This window comes from Malus sylvestris, chromosome 10 (genome assembly GCF_916048215.2).
Source record: "Malus sylvestris chromosome 10, drMalSylv7.2, whole genome shotgun sequence".
NCBI classification, from domain to species: domain Eukaryota; kingdom Viridiplantae; phylum Streptophyta; class Magnoliopsida; order Rosales; family Rosaceae; genus Malus; species Malus sylvestris.
In genome coordinates, this window is record NC_062269.1 from 25,975,871 (window position 1) to 26,000,121 (window position 24,251).

The window sequence follows — 24,251 nt, forward strand, 5'->3', positions numbered from 1 at the left end:
TTGGACTACCGATATTTTAGACCTTGATAGGAACTCTATGTGATACTAAGTTACTCATGTATCTTACCATGCAATGTATAAAGTATAAAATATTGTACTAATTCATTATATATAAATGATTATGGTGTGTTTAAACTTCTTTCATTAATTACTACATGTACTCACAATGTTTGCCAGCTCGCTATATAATCAACTTAAATCAGTTAAATCTATCATGCAATGCATTTCCTTCCAATTTTTTTTGTGATAAACTAATAGATAATTGACTAAATAAACATCCTGCAAAGTTTGAATAAAATTTTCCAAGTTTTTCTTACAATTTCCGTGGTTTTTATTCAATTTTTATCGATATCGATAATATCTCGATATTTCCATCGAAATTTTTGTGTTTTTGGACTACCGATATTTCCGATATCATCGATATTTTAGACCTTGGTGGCAGCCCAACTCCCCATCTTTCTAGTCTTCCTTCCCCCTTTCTCTTCCTTCTTCACCCTCTGCATCTTCCCTATTCCCCTTCTTTCCTCCATCCTTCCCACCTTTTTCTAGCTCTTCTTCCCCCTTCCCATCCACCTCCACTCTCTACTTCTTTTACCCCCTACTTTCCTTCATCCTTCACCCCCATTTTCCATTGATCCATTTGTTCTGTTGGTTCGTTCTCTTGATAGTGGTGGTGGCCTTGAGATGGAGGTGCATCTGGTGGCTGCTGGTTTCGTTCCATTCTTAGGGTTTTTTTTTGTTGTTCTGCTAGCCACTTTTTGGCCTATCTATTGTAATTTTTTTTTTGGTTGGGTTTGTATTTAGGTAGTGGGCTACCCTTTGAGCCCTTATTTTTTTCCTTGTACTTGCTTTATTATTTAATGAAAGTAATTTAGTTTGATCGGAAAAAAAAAATAGTCGATGGAGCTATTTAAGGGTGGTTGGTGGGAGGTAATGGGTGCAAATTAAAGAGAGGAATTTGGCTCTTTAAGATTGTTGAGGAATTCTTTCTTTATTTATTTCGTGTTTATTTTCATAACTGTTTATGCTGTAAATCATTTTGTAAAGATCATTTTTATAGAGAATCAATTAAATTAAAGTCGTTAAATCAATTAATTATAGCAAATTAATAGACGGTTTATAATGTTTTTACCGAATCTGTCCATCTTTTGTATAGATTTGATGACTAAATGATCTCATATTTTAGCAATTTTAGCAGAGATGATCTTTGTGGAGTGATTTCTAATATTAATGGTTCCACTCATAAGTGCAAAATTCCGGAAACGATTACAAAGTGAATTGAGGAAGAAGTCTCATGTCCAGCTCTGTTTCTGGCTTTTCATTAGGGCTGCTGTGGGTTCTGAAGGTTTGATTAGGGCTGCTGGGAATGTCGATAGAAAGAAAAGTAGGTTTTGTGCTGAGACGGCCATGGTGTATAAAAAAACCGAAGCATGTGTGTAATGGCACAGCTTTGCACTGTGACGATTTTTAAGGAATGTAATTTGACAAAAAAAATCAGTAGATTAACAAAACTGTAACATTTAGTGATTTACACAATTCAACTAAACTTCAAGAAAGAGAGATTCGGACCTGGGTGCAAACTGCAAAAGTGGGAGATTCATAATTGACCTTTCAAACGTTATCGTTGTATTTTCTTGTTATCGGAGATTCGGAGAGTTTATATAATAAAATAAAATAATTGAAAATCAGGGTAAAGAAACAATATATATACTTGCTGTTAGTATGAAGTTTTCTTTTTCACCAATAATCAGCACAAGAACAAACCCCACTCTCAAAATGGTGGAACCTATTGCGATCCCTAACGACAATCTTTCTGTTGGTGATCTTAGCTATCAATTTGATCATTGAGTGGCAGTCACTGCAAACCCTTAAGTTATTTACAATCCTCAAAGTCGTACCTCGTTTTGTAGCAATTAGCCCGTAGCATATGGCAAGCCTCTCGCTATGTATCGACAGTGCCAATTCCTTTTGTGTATCTTCAATATCATGCAAAACCGCCTCTGTTGCAGGCAAGTATCCTTCCGATTTCAGTTCATGGATTAGCTCCGTTAACTTTTTGTAGATTTCCTCTCTCTTCGGGTGTCTGAGGTCTCCCAAGAGGAACTCATGGATCTCATTGTTTACTTCAATCAAGCTACAACCAGGCTCCTTTGGGGTTCCACCTTCCTTCATCTTTGCTCTCACTTGTGCAGCCTCTTTCCACCTCCCCGATGAAGCATATACATTTGATAGCAGTACGTAAGTTCCCGAATCTGCATTACCACAATTCACCAAGATTTCGGCTACCCTTTCTCCTAATTCAAGGTTCCCATGGATTTTACAAGCACTTAGCAAAGCCCCCACCATGATATGATCCGGTGCCATTTTCATTCTTGCAATGAAATTGTAAGCTTCTTCAAGCTGACCAGAGCGACCTAGAAGATCAACCATGCATCCATAGTGTTCTATCTGTGGTTGAATGCCGTGAATATTAGTCATGGAATGAAATATCTCAAAACCCAAACCCGACAAACCTCCATGACTACATGCATTCAATACTCTAACAAAAGTAATGCTATTTGGCCTTAGTCCTTGTTTTATCATTGTCTGGAACATTTGGATAGCCTCCATGCTCTTCCCATGCATAGCAAGCCCCTCAATCATGGAATTATAACTACTCACATCTCTCTCTTTCATCTTACCAAACACCGCCAGTGCCTCATCAATATCGCCACACCTCGAGTACATATTAATCAGAGCACCACCTACAATGTAATTGAATTCGATGTCATACTTATCTATGTAAGAGTGAACCCATCTTCCAAGCTCCAACGCTCCCAAATAAGAACAAGCAGATAAAACACAAACAACAGTAACTTCATTAGGCCTCACATTATTCCTCTGCATCTCCCTAAACGCCTCCAAAGCCCTATTCATCTCCCCATTCTTAACCAACCCATCGATCATAGCAGTCCAACAAACCGTATCCTTACTCCTAGCCCGGTTAAAAACACCAATCGCCTCCTCAATCAACCCATAATCAGCATAAGAAGTGATCATCACCGTTGACGCAACGACATCCTTATCAGGCATTTCATCGAACACCCTCCGTGCACACTCAAATTCACCACACTTCCCATAAAGAGCCAGAAGCTTCATCCTCACCGATCGATTCGATGACAACCCAAGCTTCAAAACCTGCGTATGGACTCCTCTCCCCTCCTCCAACGCCAACCCAAAGCCACAAGCTTTTAACACAGAAGTTACCGCGTAGTTATCCGGCGAAACAAACCCGTTAACCATTCGACAGTAAACCCGAATCGCATCGAGGTAAAACCCAGATGACACGAACCCATCAATGAGAGCAGTGTAGAGGTAGACATTTGGGGTTTGAACTTGTTGGAAAATCGTGGTGGCGTAGTCGATTGAGTTGAGGTTGGAGCAGAGGCGAAGAAGCTCGAAGACGACGAATGGGTCTTGGTCTTGGAAATTTCTTATGATTTTTGCGTGGATTGGTGGAATCTGATGAATGTGTTTGCATTTTTGTATTAGAGAGATTGTTTCTCTCCGGTTTTGAGAATCCTTGGCTTTTGGATTTGAATTTCGCGGGAATGCTGAGTTCAATGTAACCGTTGTCGCTGAGTAACTCATATTTTTGGCGGTTCATTCACCAAGTAGCCAAGGCGGCCGAGGTCCAACGCACCACTCTTTCATGCTGTCGAGGGACTTTCCAGTCCCAAAAACATAATGCGGTACTCCAATCCAAGTGTCATAATACAAGTGGTTAAAAACAAAATTTATATCTCCAATCGCTTGTATTATGACAATTATTGCACCAGACTGTGTTTCTGGCACATTGAATTTTTTTTCCAAGTTAATATGTTAACACTGTAGTGGGGTATTCGGTATTTTTCTCATTTGTAAATTATTATGTCAGGTCATAGTGTGCTTTGCGTGACCTTAGATTCAAATTTGGGATGACGAATTTAATACCTAATTATTATGTCAGGTCATATTGTGTTTTTTCTAAAAGTGCTTTCATTGAAAGCACGTTTCAAATTCATATTAGAACTTAAAAGGGGGCTTTGTATTTCTTAAGAAAATGCTTCTACAACCCCAAAACATTTTTAACTATTTAACCAGATGCTTACATGAATGCTTATAGTTGTAACCTTTCCAAATCCGTCCAAAACACAAATAGACATAAGTTGTATTATAACATGTGAATTTGCTATGCATGCGATAGTCGCAGTACTTGTTTGCTCCCTAAATCCGTCATGAGCCTCGCGGGCAAGCTGGGGATTTACTTCACATATGAGATTGGTGGGTGCGGGCGTGCCACTACTAGATGCCGCTAGTAGACGGGATTTGAATGATTGAGGTTGGGCCTTTTGACTTCAAATCAAGAGATTGTGTCATTTGAGTGGGAGTTGCTCAAATCAAGGTTCTTTCTTTGTCTTAAAAATAAGGATTTTACTTATATGGAGAGATAGAACAATATGTAAATGACAAGGTTGCTCGGAAATGTAAATGATAGAGGAAAGTGACTAATATTGCAGATTGCTTGTAATTTATATGACTGGAAATGAGTACATAAAAGCTACAAATGAGATCGATACCGCAAGTGAGCAGCAAAGCTAATAAACTAGATAAAAGAAGGCTTTTGGCAAATCTGGTTTAAGCAGAGTTTGTGCTTGTATTTGTTTGGTTGTTTGATTGTGTCCATAATCCTTCTCCATCTGCTTCTTACTTGCCCGAAAGAAGCTTGGGCAGCTTGCATTGCATTTGCCAACTTGCATGTAGAAACAATATTTAAAAGGGAAACTTGCATCTCCACCACATGTTTTTAGCACATGTCTCCTCACTTGTAATAAACTAACAATTAAAAAAGAAGCAAGTTGCATCTCCACCACATGTATTTTCCCATTTGCAATAAAATAATTAAAAGAAGCAAACTAGCTTATTTCACTACCCATTCTTGCCCGAAAGCATGCATGGTATCTTTCCATCCACTTGCATGAAAAAGCATGCACTTATCTTGATTAAACAACTCTCTTGGCAAATATCCACCACCAAAACAAATGGGAGAAACAATATTATAGTGCCAACCTATCCCACTTGATAGCTAAATATCTTTCAAGTTAGTCTTCTTGCTCATTAATCCTCCAAATGCCATATTTTACCCAAATTGCCCAAATAAGTAAAAATGGGTATATTTTGAGTGCAAACAGTGCCCCCCAAGTTTTACAAATTTGAGCAAAGTTTGTGAAACTTACAACTCCAATAAGCTCATCCAGAAGATTGATGATATAGCAGGCATAAGAGACATTTGAGCATGAAGAACACTTGATCACAAATGGCAACTTTGTTTGCTATGACTTCCCAAAAGCCTTGGAGGCTCCAGTGCTGCTAGAAAGGAAGAGGCACGTCTACCTCTTCGGTCCTTCTGTCGTTGATAAACATGGCAAGATGAGCAAGGCAATTGGTAGTGCAACTAGCATTGGAAAGAATGTTTCTGTCTGGCTTGTATTCCTTCTTGTGGATACCAAAAAACATGGGAGCAACCTCACTGGTTACATAGATAATAAACTGGACAAATGCCCGAAGTCGGGCAAACTGGAAAACACAGAAAAAGATAGAGAAGAGAGAAATTTGGGCAACTTTTCTTTTTATTGTTCTTTTTCTTTTTTGCCTCTATTCATATGTAATATAATATAATATAATATAAATACAAATATATATATATATAGAGGGCCCATTCGGGCAAAGTGTTGCTCTGTCTCTTTTTCCTATAATCTAGTATAATAATATATATATATATATATATATATATATATATAGACCTTTTGGGGAAAGTCGAAAGAAAGAGGGAAAGAAAGGGACAAGGAGACAAGAGAATGGAAAAAAAAGAAAAGAACAGAAAGAGAAAGAAATAATAAAAAAGTGAGAATGAGGTGCCTTTTCAGGCAAAGAGGAACATAAGAGAGAGAAAGAGGAAGAAAGCCCTTTCGGGCAACAACAAAACAACCCATCTATATATATATATATATATATATATATATATATATATATATATATATTTTTTTTTTTACTTAACAAAATATAATATAATATAGTCTATTGCCCTTTTGGGCCAAGTGAAAGACAGACTTGAGATGGAGACAGAAAGGAAGAGAAAGAGAGAAAGAGAGAGAGATCCCTTCTTTATATACTATAATATAATACTATATAATATATATAGGGAGCCCTTTCGGGCAAAGTAAAGGAAAGAGAAAGGAAGAAAGGAAAAGAAAGGGAAATGAGAGAAAGAAAAGGAACCTTGCAGTCAGGGCCTTCCTTCTCAGATCAAAGAGAACCCCACTGGCTTCTATCCGTGAGTGAAACGAGTGAGCCGACTACTACCCAGGGAGTGTGTGGTGGGGGAGTGCGGGGGAGTGCAGGGCTTGGGAGGACTCTCTGCGATTTGGGGCAGATCTGAAAGTTTTGTTTCTTCCCAGATCTAGTTACAAGGTGGGCAAAGGGCGGTTTGCCGGGGGAGGGCCTAATCTCCTGCATGGTAGGAAGTATCAACAGGGAAGTGATGGACGAGCTAGGTTCCAGATTTGGATCTAAGCTGAGGTTGTCGGAGAAAGAACACGGTGGCATCATAATAGAGAGAAAGGATGTTGAAGGCGCTATTCTTGGACTCCAATATACTTTGATTGCTGAAGTACTTACATCTAAGGAGGTCAATGGGGAGGTTTTTACTGATCGCTTCATGTCACTCTGGAGGGGTCGAGAGGGGGTTTCAATCAGAGACATCGGGAATCGAAGATTTTTAGCCAGGTTTGCCGGCCAACGAGATCTACTGAGAGTGGTGGAGGCAGATCAGCCATGGACGTTCAAAAATGATCTAGTAATGGTGGCGGACCGAAAGGAAAATGGCAGGAATCGATGGGCACCCTTATCCGAAGGTACCTTCTGGGTCCAAATGCACAATGTTCCGGTGTTAAGTATGACCCAGGCAGTAGCAAAATCTATTGGAGGACTGATGGGTGTTGTTAGTAAGGTGGATAAATCCGGAAGTAGGGATTGTATTGGAAGATTTCTCAGGGTAAAAATCAATTTCAATGTCCGTGAACCCCTTATGCGTGGGACTTTTGTGAACTTTCCCGACGACGGCAAGATATGGGTTGACTTCAAGTATGAAGCTCTACCCAAGTACTGCCTGGCTTGTGGAATGCTTGGACATGCTACCAGGATATGCCATGAAAATCAGAATGCTAATAGGGATGATGGAGGGAGCTCAGAAGAGAGGAAAGAAGAGTTCGCGTTCCAGGGTTTAGATGCAACATGCGACTTGCGAGGAAATCCTCTGAGCTCTGGAGGCAAGAGTAAGGTATCTCAGGGATCAAATGAGGGGAGGAAAAACACGGACAAATGGCAGGATGAGAAGAGCGAGGACAGGGACGGGGGATGGCGATCGGCTCGTTCCTCCACAGCCTCTGGAGCACGAACTCATGCACAACATTTTGGATCTAGAACCCATAGTGAAAGTGGATGTACTGATAAGGCAGATGAAGATGAGATGGATATTGCTATCTCCCCAAATAAGCCTCGAGGATCATCAAACAAACAAAAAAATGACCGTCTAGAGCTAGCAACGAAAATCCGGAACCAAAGGAAGGGAGAGGAAATTGCAAGGGAAGCCAGAGAATTAGCTTTTGACGCTGGTCTCATTGGATCGGGGGGAGTCGTTGCTCATGGAGCTGAACATATCACCCTACATGACCCCCCTGAGCATGAAGCTTGGATGCCTGTACCTGAGGTATCTCCAGAAAACGAACAGGGCTTTGATCTAAATGTAGAGCCTGATATTGCTGGGGTGGGAGCTTTTGTCGTAACGGAAGGGGGGGTGACGATTGCTGACAAGACTAATGAGGAACTATCTGCAGGAAACGGGAAGCACATTGATGATGATCCATTCGATTTGGAGGAAATCATTGAAGCGGTAACGAAGGAAAACAAAAGTAGGAAAAGATCTTTCCGTGATGTAGAATCCACGGTGCCGGTTCTTTGCTTAGAACCGAGGTGCACTAAACAAAGAAGGAGTTTATTTGCAGAGGCGGAGGAGACCAGCCTTACAGGGTCTCCCAATGCCCCATGAAGCTAATCACATGGAACTGTCAGGGTATCGGGGGTGACCTGATAGTTGACAATCTGCTGGAATCAAACCGGCTTCACACCCCTGACATAGTGATACTGCTGGAAACTAAAAACAAGAGTCATCGCTATGAGTTTTTGAAAAAGAGTCTAGGTCTGGAATATATGTTTGCTGTGGAACCTCAAGGTCTCAGTGGCGGACTATGTGTGTTCTGGAAAGATGGCTCTCAGGTTACTTTGCTAAAGTCTGAGGAGTTTGTGATTGAAATGAAGATATGGGATGAAAATTTAAACAAACAGTGGCGTCTCTTCGCCATCTACGCTAGTACAGATGAGAAGAAGAGGAAGGAACAATGGAAGATGTTGGGTAAAAGAATCGAGCAGGATTTGGATTGCTGCTTTCTAATTGGAGACTTTAACGACATCCAATGCAATGAAGAAAAGGAAGGAGGAAATTACAGACCGGCTTCCAGTATGAGAGACTTCAGGGAGTTCGTGGCCAGGAATGAACTCATGGATCTTGGATACGAAGGATATCCCTTCACTTGGAGAAATAATAGAGAGTCCCTACCTATCCAACAAAGGCTTGACCGGGGGCTAGCAACGATGGGTTGGAACAACATCTATCCGGACACTACAATCAGACATACGGTGCTCGAAGGATCTGATCATGCCATGCTTTTTCTTTCCACTGAAAAGCTTAAAGCGTGGAGAGGAAGAAAATTCTCTTATGATGCCCGTTGGAGCAAACTGTAGGAATGCCGGGAGCTTGTGGCACATGAATGGGAAGGTAATCTTGGTGGATCCCATGCTTTCCGGATCTGTGAAAAACTGAAAAAAGCTCAGGAAGAGCCTCAAGGTGTGGTATCAAGGCAGGGGTAGAAATTCAAAAAAAACCATTGATAAGCTGAAAGAAGAGATCAGGAGGGCTTACATGTCTAACCAATTTGCCTCTGAGGAGGTCAAGCTGAAAGAGAGAGATCTTCGGTATGCCCACAGAAACGAAGAAGCCTAGTGGAAAGCTAAATCTAGAGTTCAGTGGCTGCGAAAGGGAGACAAAAACAAAAAAAATTTTCATGCTCAAACTTTGAAAAGAAGAAGATACAATCAGATAAAGGGTCTGGAGGACTCCAACGGGAAGTGGCATGATAGTGACAAAGATATCTGTGATATTGCCAACTCTTATTTTACTGGTTTATTTCAGTCCTGCAGGCCCAGCCAAATCAAGGATGTAGAAGACTGTATGGAGACTAGGGTGTCACCGGAGGATAACCGTGACTTAGTGGCACCTATCACTGATGAAGAAATAAAGGAGGCGGCTTTTCAAATTCCATCTGCAAGAGCCCCGGGGCCTGACGGATTTTCTGGATGCTTCTATAAAGATCATTGGACGACAGTGGGAGAGGATGTGGTGAAGGCCATCAAAGCTTTTTGGCACTCGGGAAACCTGCTGAGGAAACTTAACCACACAAATTTAGTACTTATTCCTAAGGTAAAATGCCCAAAGAACATGACGCAATTTAGACCTATTGCCCTCTGCAATGTTATCTACAAGATCCTGGCTAAGGTGATCACCAACAGACTCAAAAAGATAATGCCTAAGGTGATTGGCGAAAATCAATCGGCTTTTGTTGCTGGGAAGCAAATTCAAGACAATATTCTGGTGGTACACAAGATCCTGCACTCCCTGAACCATCAAAGCAAAGATATTCAAAAAGGAATGGCCATCAAGTTGGACATGGCAAAGGCTTATGATCGTGTGGAGTGGGATTTTCTTCTCACCATGATGTCTAAATTGGGGTTTGCGCCGATGTTCTGTAATAGGGTAAAGGAATGTATTTCTATTGTATCTTTTAGTATCCTCATCAATGGCTCACCGACGGGTTACATCCAACCGAAGCGAGGTTTGAGACAAGGGGACCCCCTATCTCCTTTCCTTTTCCTAATCTGCACTGAGGGTTTCTCCAGTTTGATCAGGAAAGGGCTGGAGCGTGGAGTCCTCCATGGCTACAAGTTTACACCTAACGGGACTCCTCTTACCCATCTCTTCTTCGCAGACGACTCGGTCCTCTTTGGGAATGCTACGGTTGAGGAGACCCAAGGTGTGGCAGATATCCTGAATGTGTATGCTAGCGGATCTGGGCAGGAGATTAATATGTCCAAGAGCTCGATTTTCTTTGGAACTTCGACTTCTAAGAGGACCAAAAAGAGAATAGGGGATACACTGGGGATACCATATAAGGATGGTTTCGGGAAGTACCTTGGTCTGCAGGCTGATTTTGGACTCTCCAAAAAAGCTGTCTTTGCGGAGATTCGGGATAAGATTGAAGCCAGGTTAGCTGGTTGGTCAGAGCAATTCCTATCCCAAGCTGGAAAGGAAGTCCTGGTAAAGGCAGTTGCTATGGCTTTGCCAAATTTTGCCATGAGTTGCTTCAAACTCCCCATTGGGGTCTGTAGGGATGTGGAGAAAGCAGTCCGGAGCTACTGGTGGAGAGGCAATGATCAGAGAAGGGGATGTCATTGGATTTCATGGGATCGACTAATGAAACAAAAATTGGCCGGTGGTTTGGGGTTTAAGGATATCCAGTGTTTTAACCTTGCCTTCCTGGCTAAAATTGGATGGCGTTTGATCCAAAACCCCACTTCCCTTCTGGCAACTGTCTTGAGAGATAAATACTTCCCAGGGAAAGGTTTCAAGGATGCTGGAAGAGGGAAGAACACTTCGTGGGGATGGAAAGGCATCTATGAAGGTCGCATGGTACTTCAACACGGTGTAAGGTGGCGGGTAGGAGACGGGGAAAGCATTAATATTCGAAAGGATCCGTGGTTACCGACACCTCAAACCTTCTTGGCTAACCCGATGGATAGCCTAGAAGAAATTAAGGTACGAGATTTAATTGATCCGGTCTCAAAGTCCTGGAAGGATGAAGTTATCTTGGCTGGTTTCAATCGGGATGAAGCGAGGAAAATTTTAAGTATACCCCTAAGTCAATCTGGCTGTCATGATAGATTAGTTTGGCATTATACGGTGAATGGCGATTATTCTGTTAAAACTGGGTATGGAGTGGCAATGAATTTGATGGAGAACGGCGCCCTGGGCAGGAAAGGTCGGGGTGCGCCTAGTGAGCACCGTAAGAACAACTTGATATGGAAAAAGATTTGGACGTTGCAGGTTCCCAACAAAATTAAATTCTTCATCTGGAAGTGCTGCAACAATGCCCTGGCGGTGCGTCACAATCTTCAACGTCGTCAAATACTAGTCGAAACATCTGTGGGGTATGTAACACCTTTGATGAATCGGAAAATCATTTATTCTTCCATTGTGATTTCAGCCATCGATTTTGGTTTGGTTCTCCTCTACATTTAAACTCTCACGAGTTGGCGGGAGCCGACTTCCTAGAAAGTTGGGATATAATTTGTACCAGAATCAAGAATTCGGAAAAGAAATAGGAGATTCTCCAGGAGGTTGCTTTTGGTCTGTGGCGACTCTGGAAAAATAGAAATGAAGTGGTTTTCAATGGTGTACACAGACAACACCTGGAAGTCATGACGCTATGGAGAAAGAACATTTCTGAGTACCGTGAGGCCCTGTCCCCGAGTCTCGAGGGAGAATGTCAACTGATCTCCAAACCCCACAAGATGGTGAATCGTCCGCAGTCTCAATGGAAGAAACCTAAATTTGGCACCATTAAGGTGAATACCGATGCGGCCTGGTGCAGGTCTTCTTTGCGAGCTGGAGTGGGATGGGTGGGCCGCGACTTTGCGGGTCTGCTTCAAACTGCTGGAGGATCGGGAACTGGTATATGTCATAGCGCGGCAGCTGCTGAGGCATGTGCTATCCGGAGTGCTCTGATGGCCTGTATCGAAAATGGCTTTGATAAGGTGGTAATTGAATCTGATGCTTTAGCTATTATTCAGATGCTAAAAAAGGAATCTACACAAGACTACAGCATTGAATGCATCCTTGGTGACATCGAGATTCTAGTACAGAGGTTAACGTCAGTGACGTTTTCGTTTGTACCTAGGGAGAGCAACCGTGCGGCTCACTCGGTGGCGAAGTTTGCCTTGCAGCAAGGTGGTGATTTTGTTTGGGATTGTATTGGGCCGGAATTTTTGTTTAATGTTTTAGCCCACGATGTAAACATTCCTTTTCGTCTTTAATTTATCCTATCTCCGGTTTAAAAAGAGAAAGAAAAGGAAAGATAGTGACATCCACTTCGAGCAAGTGGAAATAAAAACAGATAAAAAGAGAGACTTGCCAAGCTACTAAAACAGTAAAACATAAAGAATATAAAGACAAAACTCTTTTGGGTGAACCAAAACAACAAAAAGAAAGCTCTTAGTCGGGCAACAGAAATGCCTACTCGGGCAAGATGAAAAAGATTACCCAGATTTTTTAAAAGCAAAAGAAAAGGAGAGAGAGAGAGAGAGCCATTTTCGGGCAAATTAAAACAAACCAAATTTTAATTAATTTTTTATATTTTCTTTGTTGTCTTTTTCAAAACTATAATATAATATACTATATAATATATATATATATATATATATATATATATATATATATATATAGTAAGCCCATTCGGGCAAATTACTTCCATTTCCCTCTCTTCATATATAATATATAGGGTAAAAGACTGTTTACTACCCTCATGTTTCGTTGTTTTCAACATTTAATACATTAAGTTTTTTTCGTCTCAGAGTCATACCTAAAGTGTAAATTTTGGGACAGTCTCATACATCTGTTAATCAAACTGTTAAATGTGCCGTTAATTGTGACGTGGTGCCCATGTGGACAATGACTGGGCGCTACGTGTCAGCCACGTTTTTTTTTTTCTTCTTCTTTCTTCTTCTTCTTCTTCCTCCAACTGCAACTTTTTTTTTTCTTCTTCCTTCTCCTTCTTCCTTCTTCCTTCTTCCTTCCCCTTCTTCTCCTTCTTCCTTCTTCTTTCTTCTCCCTTCTCCTTCTCCTTCTCCTTCTTCTTCCTTCGAATCTGGGGAAGTTTTTTTTTTTTTTCCTTCTTCCTCCTCCTTCCTCCTTCTTTCTTCCTTCTCCTTCATCTTCTTCCTTCGAATCTGCCCAGATTCGTTTTTTTTTTTTTTTTTTTCTTCTTCCTTCTTCTTCTCCTTCTTCCTTCCCCCTTCCTCCTTCTTCCTTCTTCCTTCTTCCTTCCCCTTCTTCTCCTTCTTCCTTCTTCTTCCTCCGAATCTGGGGAAGATGAAGGTTATTTTTTTTTTGAGGAAGATGAAGAAGAAGGAAGAAGGAAGAATGAGAAGAAGGGGAAGGAAGAAGGAGGAAGGAATAAGGAGAAAAAGAAGGAAGAAGGAGGAAGAAGGAGAAAGAAGAAGAAGAAAAAAAAAAGTTGCAGTCGGAGGAAGAAGAAGAAAAAAGAAGAAAAAAAAAAGGCGAATCTGGGCAGATTCGGAGGAAGAAGAAGAAGAAGAAGAAGAAGAAGAAGAGGAAGGAAGAAGGAAGAAGGAGGAAGGAGAAAGAAGAAGGAGAAAAAACAAACTTCCCCAGATTTGGAGGAAGAAGAAGAAGAAGAAGGAGAATGGGGAGGAAGAAGGAGGAAGAAGGAGAAAGAAGAAGAAAAAAAAGAAAAAAAAAACCGAATTTGGGCAGATTCGGAGGAAGAAGAAGGAAGAAGGAAGAAGGAGGAAGGAGAAGGAAGAAGGAAGAAGGATGAAGTAGGAAGAAGAAAAAAAAAAAAAATCCTTCCCCAGATTCAGAGGAAGAAGAAGGAGAAGGAGAATGAGGAAGAAAAAAAAAACGTGGCTAACACGTGCCGCCCAGTCATTGTCCACATGGACGCCATGTCACAATTAACGGCAGATTTAACAGTTTGACTAACGGATATATGAGACTGTCCCAAAATTTACACTTTAGGTATGACTCTGAGACGAAAAAAACTTGATATACTAAATGTTGAAAACCATGAAATATGAGGGTAGTAAACAGTTTTTTACCCTAATATATATATATATATATATATATATATATAGCCCTTTTGAGCAACCTGTTTTTCATTGTGCCTCTTTTTTTTATTTTTTATAATATAGTATATGATATATATACATATATAGACATAGCCCTTTCGGGCAAAGTAGAGGACAGGACAGAAAGATATAGAAAGAGACAGGAAGAAAGAAAAAGGAAAGAAAGAGAAAAGGAGGAGAAGGGTACTGGAGAGAATGCACAAAAGAATAACACCAGAGAAAGCCATTCGGGCAACTTGGATGAAGCCCCTTGGCTGCTCAAATGTTATTTTTCTCTCAACACTCAAATCTTTTCCTCTTTTTAAAATTGAGTATAGAGAGATCAGATCCACCATTTAAATTGGTCATGCCATGTAGCTTGGGAACCATAGGAGGAGGCCATTCATGTTTCACTCCAAGCTTTGTCCTTTTTGAGATCTTGGTGTGGACAACATGCTTGTGTTGGCGGAGAAGAGTGTGGGAACTTTTTTCTTCTTCTTCGGGCTCCACATGAGGTGTGAGTTCGAGCCTCCCGATCGTTGGTGTTTGGCCTACAACGGCTTGGTCTTCTACAACCATATCCATTTTCATGGATTTTTCATTGGGTGGGGCCATTGTTTGGCCTTTATCAATATGTATGATTTGTTCTTCCTTGGTTGGTAGTAGGGTGAGTGTGCTTTGTACAGGGGATTTGACACATTTGATCTATCAACTTTCTCAAAGTTTCTCCAAAAGTTGTATAACTTTCCTCCACCCTTTTAAAACACTTAGTCACCTCTTCACCAGACTTGATGTTTGCCACATGGAGTTTGGACACCTTCTCTAATTTGACCACATCCTCTTTGTAGAGCTTTTCATCCGGATGATCATGAGTTGGCATCTCATATATTGGCTCTATGTACTCATTGGAAGCATTTTGATACTCAAAGCCATTTGTTGGCCTATCATAGTATTCATGAAAGTGATTGTCTTCAAAAGAATAATAACCTTCATCATAGCCATAAGTTGGCCAATCTTCAAGATTATTATTTATTTGATGGCCATTAGTTGGCCGACAATCATATTCCATGGGACTTCAGTACTCTTCAGCCATGTACCCATAAGTTGGTAACTCATAGGTTGGCTCTATGTGATAGCCATAGCTTGGACGCTCTTCCACACCGTCATCCTCTGAAAAAGTAGAAAAATCATGAACATAAGGATTGTTCATGATCTATCTTCATATAAGGGTCCCACCGGGCGTGCCAAAATATGTTTGCTCCCTAAATCCGTCATGGGCCTCGCGGGCAAGCTGGGGATTTACTTCACATACGAGATTGGTGGGTGCGGGCGTGCCACTACTAGATGCCGCTAGTAGACGGGATTTGAATGATTGAGGTTGTGCCTTTTGACTTCAAATCAAGAGATTGTGCCATTTGAGTGGGAGTTGCTCAAATCAAGGTTCTTTCTTTGTCTTAAAAATAAGGACTTTACTTATATGGAGAGATAGAACAATATGTAAATGACAAGGTTGCTCGGAAATGTAAATGATAGAGGAAAGTGACTAATATTGCAGAGTGCTTGTAATTTATATGACTGGAAATGAGTACATAAAAGCTACAAATGAGATCGATACCGCAAGTGAGCAGCAAAGCTAATAAACTAGATAAAAGAAGGCTTTTGGCAAATCTGGTTTGAGCAGAGTTTGTGCTTGTATTTGTTTGGTTGTTTGAGTGTGTCCATAATCCTTCTCCATCTGCTCCTTTATATAGAGGTCTGGAAGAGCCCCCTTGCTGAGATCTTTGTACTTGCCCTAAAGAAGCTTGGGCAGCTTGCATTTCATTGCTTGGGCAGCTTGCATTGCATTTGCCAACTTGCATGTAGAAACAATATTTAAAAGGGAAACTTGCATCTCCACCACATGTTTTTAGCACATGTCTCCCCACTTGTAATAAACTAACAATTAAAAAAGAAGCAAGTTGCATCTCCACCACATGTCTTTTCCCACTTGCAATAAAATAATTAAAAGAAGCAAACTAGCTTCTTTCAGTACCCATTCTTGCCCGAAAGCATGCATGGTGTCTTTCCATCCACTTACATGAAAAAGCATGCACTTATCTTGATTAAACAACTCTCTTGGCAAACCCTCACCACCAAAACAAATGGGAGAAACAATATTATAGTGCCAACCTATCCCACTTGATAGCTAAATATCTTCCAAGTTAGTCTTCTTGCTCATTAATCCTTCAAATGCCATATTTTACCCAAATTATCCAAATAAGTAAAAATGGGTATATTTTGAGTGCAAACAGTACTCTTTCTGCTAAGAAATCAACTTTCCTTTGCCAATGCCATGAGCCCCTTCTGTCGTTAGCAATTGTGAGAAATGCCCTCAATGTGAGCACAACTGCATCTCTAACACATGTATTGTCTGTTTTCAAGAGATACCTAGCACAACCATCACTAGTACCTGAACCGGTAACTACTGTGAATTCTGCAGGACTTCCACGACGAGGAATCGTAACTACCGTGTTTGTCGAAAACTTTTCTGCAACCACGGAACTCCCCTTAATTTTGTAACCTTTCCTGGTAATGTCCAACGTATAGCAGGCTGCCATATATTAAGGTATCCGATGCATTGAAATATCTTGAATGAAGCATGGCCCTCGCGAACCATCTTCTCTATCTGGCTTTGCATTTCAGGGAAAGAAGTAATCATTTTCCGCTCACTGGCGAAGAGCTTTACGGCCGTCCCCCTGCGCTTGTTGTTGTCCCGAGGCTCGACTTCAACAGTAAGGTACGTACCAACATCATTGGCAGTAATAAGGTAGTTTGGTTTATCTCTGCTCCTTCAATGGGATTAAAAGATCCATTGTCTAGATGTCGAAACCACTGAAAATTGCAGACGGTGGTTCCATTGATGGGGGTATATGCACGCTATGACGAGGCTCTCTATGACGAGGTCCGTTTCAACATGCACTGAAATCTCTTCAACAATGTGCTGAATACGTCTAGATTCAGAATCATGCCTGCCAAAGCAAATGATAGATTTCTTGGAATGACGTTTTATGTTTTATACGACAACGAATATAAAACATGAGTTTTGTAGATGTGCACATTAATAGATTCTTTTTTTTGTAAAGGAAAAATGTGCCGAGACAACATCACTTATATTATGTTCGATACAACTGAAATTTTCTTAGACACATTTGTCTTTGAAAGAAGAACATAATGCTATGTCTAGAGAAGATCGAGTTCTATACACATTCATTTAATTAAGTTTTACACTGGAGTGACACTTGGTATCAATATTATCACTGGAGCGATTCTTGATATATATCGTTATTATGAAGGACCACCCCAGAACAAAATTTGGATGGATGGATTTTTTTTAGTGCTAATTGTTAATACCTCCTAAGACAATATCAGTCACTCAAATTCAATCCACAGAAAAACGAAAAATTACAGCCCACGCTCGTCCTTGTATATTCAAAGCATAGCTAGAGTTAAATTGTTAATTTTTCAATTTTCTTTTAAACAATCATGAGATAACTTAATAAGAATAAAATACTACTACTACTACTAAGGGAAGGATAGAAATTTATACTCCCAGAGGCCACCTGATAAGTTTGCTGCTTCCGTTAGAGCTTTCCTCCATTTGTGCACATTCTTTATGTCGTCTTTATATTTGCCTTCAAGTTTAGCAAGTGCATCACCAAAACTACCTCTATGTTTTCTTACGTCCGACGGATTCACTTTGTAAAAAACTGGCCAAACCATTTGTTTCTTCGATTCTTTGCATTCGAGGGTCTTGACAAGTTCATCCAAGCACCAATTCGAGGACGCATAGTTTTCGGAGAATATGATGATAGAAATCTTAGAATCTTTTAACACTTTGTAAAGGGCAGCGGATATTTATTCTCCTCTTGTAAGCTCATCGTCTATAAAAGTTTTGATTCCTTTTTGACACAAAGCAGTGTATAAATGATCTATAAAATTATTGCACGTATCTTCGTCTCTGAAACTCAAAAACACGTTGTACTCCCATGAACGGGTCAGAGAAGAAGCACCTTCAATATCAGCCGTGGAAATATTATAACACACCTTCAAAAGCTTTCGATCTCTCTTGCTATACCTCTACAGACATACATACATAATGTGTGTGTGTATATATGTGCGCGCGCGCGCGCGTGTGGAGTTAAGTAATTCTTTGAAACTTCAAAGTCTTCGACGCGTTTTCAGCCCACCAACGTGTAGACCTGTGATGATAGAAATCTTAGAATAGAATCTTCTATAGCTTTGGAAAGGGCCGAGGATATTTCTTCCTCATCGCCTATGAAAGTGTTTGATTCATTTTTGACACAAAACAGTAAAAGTTTACAACAACAAAAAGTGTAGACTCTTTCCTCTCTGGGTGTTTCGCAAAGTCGTTTCCATATTACCAAAAAAAATTCATATTTCGATAGTAAATTATTTTTTTCGTAAAAACGAGTGCAACAATGGCTTGTTTTGTTAATACTCTACATATTTTTTAACACATCCCACATTTGCTTTTCTAATCAAAGTTTATCTTAATGCATTCTACATAGTTTCCCATAATACCCTCACACCCTACACTTTTAATATACACCCCACATTTTCTACATACACACCACGCTTCACATCTTAAGTGCATATACATATTTTATAGTTTTGTTTTTATATCTTAATTATGTAATCATAACAATAAAATCGGGTTAGAGAAGAATGTGAAGTGTATGTAGAAAATTGGATCGATGCCTTCATGAATCAATGGGTTTTTATATTCTTAGCAATAAAGGTGTCCATTTTTAACAGCAGTCTTCTTGTGATTATATTCTTACCAGCAGAGGTGTCCAGGCTTTCTGCTTGAGTCTAGAACAAGAGACTTCCAATTTGAATACTGGTGGCAGTTGAATGAGTGAATTTGGCATGCAGCTCTTTAACCAAAGAATACATAGTTGTCCAACTGACATGGCCGCTGCAAACTTGGTATTCTTTGCTCATCAAAAGATACAAGCAGGAGGTGGACGTCCAACTGAAAAAGAAAAAAAAACAAAAACAAAAAAACGTTTGATCCAACCATCTCTCGGGATGTTTATGTTAAAGGCCGAAATTATCATTGCATATTAGGGTATAGAACTATACAAGTTATTCGGTATTAAATTTTGAGGTATATTCAATATCATGTGGAGTACTAATAAAACAAACCCTCCATTTTTTATGGCAACTTTCAAATTTAATTCAAACCATTGATCTCCAAATGTAACAAAGTAAAAAAATAAAAGGGTTTTTATCACAAATGGTCCCTGAGATTGATCAAACTCATCATTTTGGTCTCTCACTTTCAAAATCAATCAAAGTTGTCTTTGACATTCACTACTGCACATCAATTTGGTTATTATGTTAAGATTCTCTCACATATTCTGTTAGTTTGTATGTAGGACCCACAAATCCAATTCAATGGTGACACGTGGATTACACAAAATAAGAGTTTTTATCGTAAGTAGTCCCTGACATTGATCAAACCCCTCATTTTGGTCCATGAGTTTCAAAAATCAATAAATTTGGTCATTGACTTTCAATACCACATGTCAATTTAATCATTCTGCTAAAGTTCCGTCAATATTTTTTGTCCCACTATCCAATCATCTGGCGTCACATGAATTAACTATAAGAAACTATTTTTTTTAAGATTTAAAACTAAAAGTAAAATAAGAAACTAAAAACCAAAACTAAAAGATAAAAAAAGGAAGGTGGATTGTCTGCCCTATCATTTCCATAATCTCCTCATCATCTCTTGTTTGTGTGGTCAATGTTAAGTCATATCAATAATTTATATTGATTTTTTTATAAAAATAATAAAATAAAAAGTAATAGGAATATAAAATGTTGACGTCACTTAACTGTGATCACACAAAACATGAGAGGATGGGAAGAGTATGGAAATGGGAGGGCAGACAATCCACCTCCTAAAAAAAGTCATCGTTGTCTTCATCAAGGTCTCAAAAAAAACAAAAAACAAAAGGAGGCACCATGACACCACAAAAGTACTTGGCCCCCTGAACTCACTCCTCATTCCCTGTAGTTAGTTATAATCCTATTAAATTTGAATTGAATTTGGATTCAATTTTTATCGAATTTAGATTGAGTTTTTTTTTTTTTTTTTTTTTTTTTCAATTGGGTGCTAGAAATGTTAGCGCATAATACTCATTCGTTGGTTCACTCTTAAAAAAAATAGTTTCTTATAGTTAATCCAAGTGGAGCTGTATATGATTGGATTAGCGGGACCACATCAGAACATAAACGAAAAATATTAATGAAATTTTTAAGAAATGACTAAATTGATGTGCGGTAGTGAAAGTCAAGGACCAAAATGAGGAATTTGATCAATGTTAGGGACCATTTGCGATAAAACCCTTATTTGGTGTAATCCACGTGTCACCATTTCATTGGATTTGTGGATCCACATACAAACTAATAGAATAGTTAATGGAATCTTAACGAAATGATCAAATTGATGTGGAGTAGTGAATGTCATAGACGACATTGATTGATTTTGAAAGTGATGAACCCAAATGATGAGTTTAATCAATCTCATTGACTATTTGTGATAAAAACCCAAAAAAAAAAAATACACCCTAATGCACACTGCACTAGGTCACATTTCAAGTTTTAAAATTGTCCCAGTAGTTTTACATAGTTTCAGACATAACTTGTTCGTTATAGCTCCGAATTGAGTTCTGTCTGCGGTCACGTGTCCATAAAAATGAGTACTATTCGAAACTAGTAAAATAAGACTAGAAAAGTGAAAGGAAAATTGAGGTCCACATGGAAGGCCTACGTGGCCTCTCAGGGGCATTTTAGTCATTCCACTACTATTAAGAATAAAATATAATAAATCTCGGGACAGGATGTCCCACTACCAACTTCTCATCGGTTGGTGTTGGAGTTGAGATTGAACTTCTCAACAATTTTAGCCTACAAAGTTTCTTATTTTGATTCGTGTCAACGACACTATATTTGCTAGTACAAAACTCATGCCAAGCACAAAGCAACATCTTCATCATGTGACCAAGTACGCCCTCTAGTATGATCTTGTGCCATCTTGAAAAATTTGGGAATGGAAAGAAATGGTTTTGGAAGTGGGTAGAAAGAAAAATTGAAAGAATTGTAAGCGAAAAGTGAATTTTGTGTGGATGTTTGAATAAATACATGTATTTATAGAGTTTTTTGGTGAATTTTGATTTAGATAAAAAAAATTAATTGTTTTAGCCGTTGGATTTAATTTTTAGCCGTTAGATCTTTTTTTAGTTAGATTTGATCATATTAAAGTTCAGCCGTTGGATTTAATGAATTAATAAATTAGAATTAAAATATTAAAAAAATTGAATTTGGACCTTTGGATAAACTATCTCCAACGATCCATTAATCTTAGTTGTTGGATCATGAAAAGAGCCGTTGGGCTCCAGCTGGTGGCCAACAACTGCCTTGACAAGGAAGCCCACAGTTGCTAAGCGCTGCAGGCCAAGCGTGAGTGAGGCGCGTAGTGGGCTGCCAGATTATTTTTATTTTATTTTTTTGACGTATATACGCACATAGGTAGGCCAATGGCTTTACCTTAATCTTTTTCTTGAGTTAAATTTGCCCCAAAAATCCCCAAAACTAATTTTTGGTCCAAAGATTGAAGCAAGTTGAAGGGGAGTTTGGTTTGTTTTGAATCACGTGACCAAGACAAAACTATTGCTTGAACGTCTTCATCCTACTTTATAGGTTAGGGACACTGATCCTTTTGCGAGAGTAATTCAACAAACCCCACACTTTTCAATTTCTTTAATCCCTCACCTACTTTTTTCAAAGTCTCAAACCTTTTTTATTGGTTGCTATTATTTTATTATTTCATATGTTCATTAAGATCTGTCATCCAGTTCGTATCCTCCCGAGCATAGGGAGCTAGCTGAGCAACCTATTCAAACATTAAAATTTGATTACAATTATTATAATTTTTTTAGAGATCTTTATTTGTAATCGTCGGATTAAATTTTAAGAGCCTGATAAGTTGCTCAGCACGCTCTAGTCCTCATGCTAAGGAGGCGATTCAGTTCCATCTTTTTCAATCTATCAAGTTCAACAGTTAAAAATAAAAATTAAATTATAAAAATTAAAAATAAATGTGTAAATAACACTATTTTTTTTTTACAAAAGTCTTACAACTTAAAAACCAATCCAAAGTCTCGTAACCAAAAAAAAAGTAAATTGTAACAATAGTTCATCAATTAAAAATTCATTACCATTGGTTCATTGATTCATCAAAACATGTAGCTATAGTCATTTTCGTCAACGTCGTCAAAATTTTGTCAAACTTAGTTATGTTGGAGTGACCATTGCTACAATTAGGTTAAAGTTGACAGATTATTTCTCCAATTGGGTTAAAGTTGAATGATCATTTCTCCAATTGGATTAAAGTTAAGAGACCATTGGTAATGAATTTTTAGTTGAGAGACCATAGCTGCATGTTTTGATTAGTTGAGAAACTAATGGTAATAAATTTATAGTTAAATGGTCATTACTCCAATTAAATTAAAATTGAAGAATCTTTGCTATAATTTACACGAAAAAAAAAATTCAAAAACAAAAGGGAAAGCATCTTTCCTCTCCCTTCTTTCCTCCCATCTTCCCTAAGAAACAAACAGAAAACACTAACACTACAAGCAACTACATTTAGCAAGAAAATAAAAATAAATACATAAACCCCACAAGCAAAATTACAATCTCGACGCCATGGATGAGTAAGACATACAATCTCTCTCCCTCTCTCAGGTTTCAGCTTCAGAAATTGACCTCTGAAACGAAAAATTAATCATCTTTTTGTGCTTTTTGTCTTGATTTCCAGATCTGACGACTACCCAAAAGAGTGCTACACCCAAGACGGCCGGAGAGTGATGTCGTCATCGTCAACGACGAGCGTGCACGTCACGGCGCTGGACGGCCTGGTCAACGTCAACTCACTCTTCACCATCGCCGTCTTCGTGGGGCTCTCCCTGACAACTCCGGGACAGAGGAGCCTCGAGAACCGGACATCCTGCGACGCCGGGATCGACGTGGCGAAGAAGCTGCTGGTGTTCGAGGTTGTCTCCTTCAGCTTCTTCCTGTTCTCGTCGCTGGTGGCGCAGGGACTGAAGCTGGCGATCAACCTGCTCAACAGCAAAGACGTCGACGAGGCGTTCCGGGCCCACATCAATCTGAAGGCGTTGAGATTCGGGATGTTGGGGTCCGCTTTCGGATCGGTCATGGGTTGTGTGTTTTTGGTGCTGTCGATGGTGAATGTGATTCAGATCAGGCTGGGGATGCTGTCGTGTGGCAGCAAATCCGCCGTCCATTCCGTGGCGGCGCTTGTTGTATTGGTCACGACGGCGCTTCTGGTCTATATTTCCACTGCTGTTTATGCTTTTCTTCACTAGCTGCTGAATCCGATTTTATATTTATGTAAGTTTCTTGTTCGATACCATCAAGATTGTATATTTTTGAATCTGATTTTTGGATGTCAATGCAACGGTATTTCAAGTCGATCATGCGCACGCTCTCTCGTTGCAGGGAAGTTCTTCTCCTTTGTTTGAGGTTTTAGGTGACCCTGTTTTGGTTGAGAGTGAATCTTGAAAAGATGGTAACTTGGAATGGAATTTGCTTCACCTAAGTAATTAGACAGTTGATGTTGGTCGGAAACTGGGATTTAGGGTTTATGGGTTACATATGTTTGGAGAGGAACTTACCTACATAGGCAATGACCTGTGGCGATCTCCCAAGCCAATCACGAACGGCGTGATTACCTTGAGATACTGTCACATTAGCATCCCATTACGGAGCTGTCATTTCACTCGAATTAGCAGCTGATGCAAAATATGGATTAAATTTGTATGACACCATCAGATTATGTAGAGTACGGTTTTTGGTGTCCGTTGCTGGTCTGTTTTGTTTGTACGAGGTTTCTCACTGTCGGGACATGGCAGTATGTTTAGCCTGCTTATCTGTTGTATGGTGCCGCCCTTCCCGGACGTGAGGTGGCACCACAGAGCTCTTATATGCGTCTCTCATGTCGATACTTTACCGAATAGCGTACTGCGAGAAATATTGGCCCGTGTACTGTGCAGCGCTGGCTGATA

The 24,251-nt window shown here is 39.6% G+C and overlaps 3 protein-coding genes and 1 pseudogene across 3 annotated transcripts; 2 read left to right on the plus strand and 2 right to left on the minus strand.

Moving 5' to 3' along the window:
- Window positions 1-1,685: 1,685 nt before the first annotated feature.
- On the minus strand, window positions 1,686-3,728 carry LOC126586458 (putative pentatricopeptide repeat-containing protein At5g59200, chloroplastic). The gene has a single exon (XM_050251298.1). It carries the CDS (start codon window positions 3,628-3,630, stop codon window positions 1,738-1,740), a length of 1,893 nt encoding a protein of 630 aa, XP_050107255.1. The 5' UTR covers window positions 3,631-3,728; the 3' UTR covers window positions 1,686-1,737.
- Window positions 3,729-8,121: 4,393 nt separating this feature from the next.
- On the plus strand, window positions 8,122-12,282 carry LOC126584368 (uncharacterized). The gene is made up of 4 exons (XM_050248771.1): window positions 8,122-8,873; window positions 8,968-9,108; window positions 9,334-11,397; window positions 11,652-12,282. The coding sequence occupies exons 1-4, from the start codon at window positions 8,122-8,124 to the stop codon at window positions 12,280-12,282; spliced, it is 3,588 nt and encodes a 1,195-aa protein (XP_050104728.1).
- Window positions 12,283-16,898: 4,616 nt separating this feature from the next.
- On the minus strand, window positions 16,899-19,067 carry LOC126584369 (disease resistance protein RPV1-like; annotated as a pseudogene).
- A 3,646-nt stretch (window positions 19,068-22,713) lies between these two features.
- On the plus strand, window positions 22,714-23,658 carry LOC126586477 (uncharacterized). Its single transcript, XM_050251331.1, has 2 exons — window positions 22,714-22,880; window positions 22,985-23,658. The coding sequence occupies exons 1-2, from the start codon at window positions 22,873-22,875 to the stop codon at window positions 23,550-23,552; spliced, it is 576 nt and encodes a 191-aa protein (XP_050107288.1). The 5' UTR covers window positions 22,714-22,872; the 3' UTR covers window positions 23,553-23,658.
- Window positions 23,659-24,251: the final 593 nt, after the last annotated feature.

What these genes read in the sequence shown, in the direction of transcription:
- LOC126586458 (XM_050251298.1), bottom strand. Translation starts at nt 3,630, where the DNA reads ATGAGTTACTCAGCGACAACGGTTACATTGAACTCAGCATTCCCGCGA.
- LOC126584368 (XM_050248771.1), top strand. Translation starts at nt 8,122, where the DNA reads ATGAAGCTAATCACATGGAACTGTCAGGGTATCGGGGGTGACCTGATA. An exon ending in CTGAAAGAGAGAGATCTTCG is followed by an intron (nt 9,109 to 9,333) that starts GTATGCCCACAG and finishes TCAGTCCTGCAG; the next exon opens with GCCCAGCCAAATCAAGGATG. An exon ending in CTAGTCGAAACATCTGTGGG is followed by an intron (nt 11,398 to 11,651) that starts GTATGTAACACC and finishes TGGTGTACACAG; the next exon opens with ACAACACCTGGAAGTCATGA.